Below are 1,519 nucleotides of genomic sequence, written 5' to 3' on the forward strand. Positions count from 1 at the left end.
CTCTTGAGGACTCTGAAGGACAGAACAGGATGTGTGCTAGCAGCGACCCCCAGGATCAGAACTGACGGACCAAGCGGATTAACGTTAGAGCAAGTGACTGATCAGAAGCAAGTCAGGAGACGTGTGAAATATACCAAGAGTGGACATTGGAAAAACTAAGAACGGACAATGACCACTGATGAAGACTATTATACAGGACTATTAATAGTATATGCGTGATGTAACATTGTGAATTATTTCATACGTGTTTAAACTCTCAGCTTACCTTAGAGATCTATTACTGTGATATATAGATATATATAGCTGTATTTTTCGATATATCTCCCTTCTGTGCATCACAGGGTTTAGGTATGGACGTGCAGGAGCTCAAAGAGGAAATCGAGGCGCTGAAGGCGGCACTGAAGGCCAGAGAGGTGAAGGCGGAGGAGACTGGGAAGGTGCAAGCTGCCAGGCCGGTCTACGTAGCTCCAGGAAGGCGCCTGGAGGTCTTCGCGGGTAGGCCAACTCGCCAATCTGACCAGGGAGTCCACGATTGGGTAGCCAGTGTCAGGGCCCAGCTAGAGCTCAGGAGCATCAAGGGGAAGGAAGCAGCGGCTTTCATCCGAGAATACCTCGAAGGTGATGCCAGGAGGGAGGTAAGCGGGAGGGGAGAAGATATAAAAGATGACCCTGAATCGATCTTCTCCGTATTAACCAAAGTATTTGGTGACGGAAATTCACTACCAAGGCTCCAACAGAGCTTTTACTCATTCGAACAGGGACCTTCTTTTGACCTTCTGAGCTGCTCACTACAGTTGGTAGACCTGTTCGACAGAATGGTTCAGCTGGATCCTACCTTCAAGGTCCAGCGCGAGCCATCTCTGAAGAGCAGGTTTGCCGAGGCAGTGAGGGATGAGGCTCTAAGGAGGGAGCTGAGGAGGCTTAATATAGAGTCTCCGCAGCTTTCTTTCTTTGAGCTTCGAGATAGGGCTCTGGAGTGGCTAGGACCAGTCCAGACAAAACGGAAGGACGCTTCGGTGAGGACCATGGTTGCGGACCCGGAAGTGATGGAGCTGCTGAAGAAACAGGCCGAGCAGATGGAGCAGCAGCAGAAACAACTGGACAAGATCGCATTAATCTTGTCCAGGCGTCAACCCCGGAAGACTCCACCTGGTGATGGGAAATGTTTCAACTGCGGCGAAAAGGGGCATTTCCAGAAGGACTGTAGAAAGCCAAAGAAGGAGAACCCAGATTTAAACGGGTAACTCCCACCGTCAAGAGCCTGACGGTGGGTGGGTCAGTTGACGGCTCAATTCTCTTACAGAGAGCAGTAGGAGATTGTCCCGAGGTCATCCTCGACCTTGGATCCGCAAGATGTGTCAGGTGCTTGATAGACACAGGAGCACAGGTATCGACTGTGACTGAGGCATTTTTCAGGAAATACCTCAGCCACGAGTCGATGGTAGATGTGTCTAGCATCCTTAGCATCAGCGGAGCCCAAGGACTTACAATCCCCTACTGTGGATACGTTGAACTGACA

At 50.3% G+C, this 1,519-nt stretch overlaps 1 protein-coding gene across 1 annotated transcript; it reads left to right on the top strand.

Moving 5' to 3' along the window:
• Window positions 1-242: 242 nt before the first annotated feature.
• Window positions 243-1,244, top strand: LOC129268174 (uncharacterized). Its single transcript, XM_054905757.2, has one exon. The coding sequence runs from the start codon at window positions 351-353 to the stop codon at window positions 1,242-1,244; it is 894 nt and encodes a 297-aa protein (XP_054761732.2). The 5' UTR covers window positions 243-350.
• The last annotated feature ends 275 nt before the right edge of the window (window positions 1,245-1,519 follow it).

This window comes from Lytechinus pictus, chromosome 1 (genome assembly GCF_037042905.1).
Source record: "Lytechinus pictus isolate F3 Inbred chromosome 1, Lp3.0, whole genome shotgun sequence".
Classification (NCBI taxonomy): domain Eukaryota; kingdom Metazoa; phylum Echinodermata; class Echinoidea; order Temnopleuroida; family Toxopneustidae; genus Lytechinus; species Lytechinus pictus.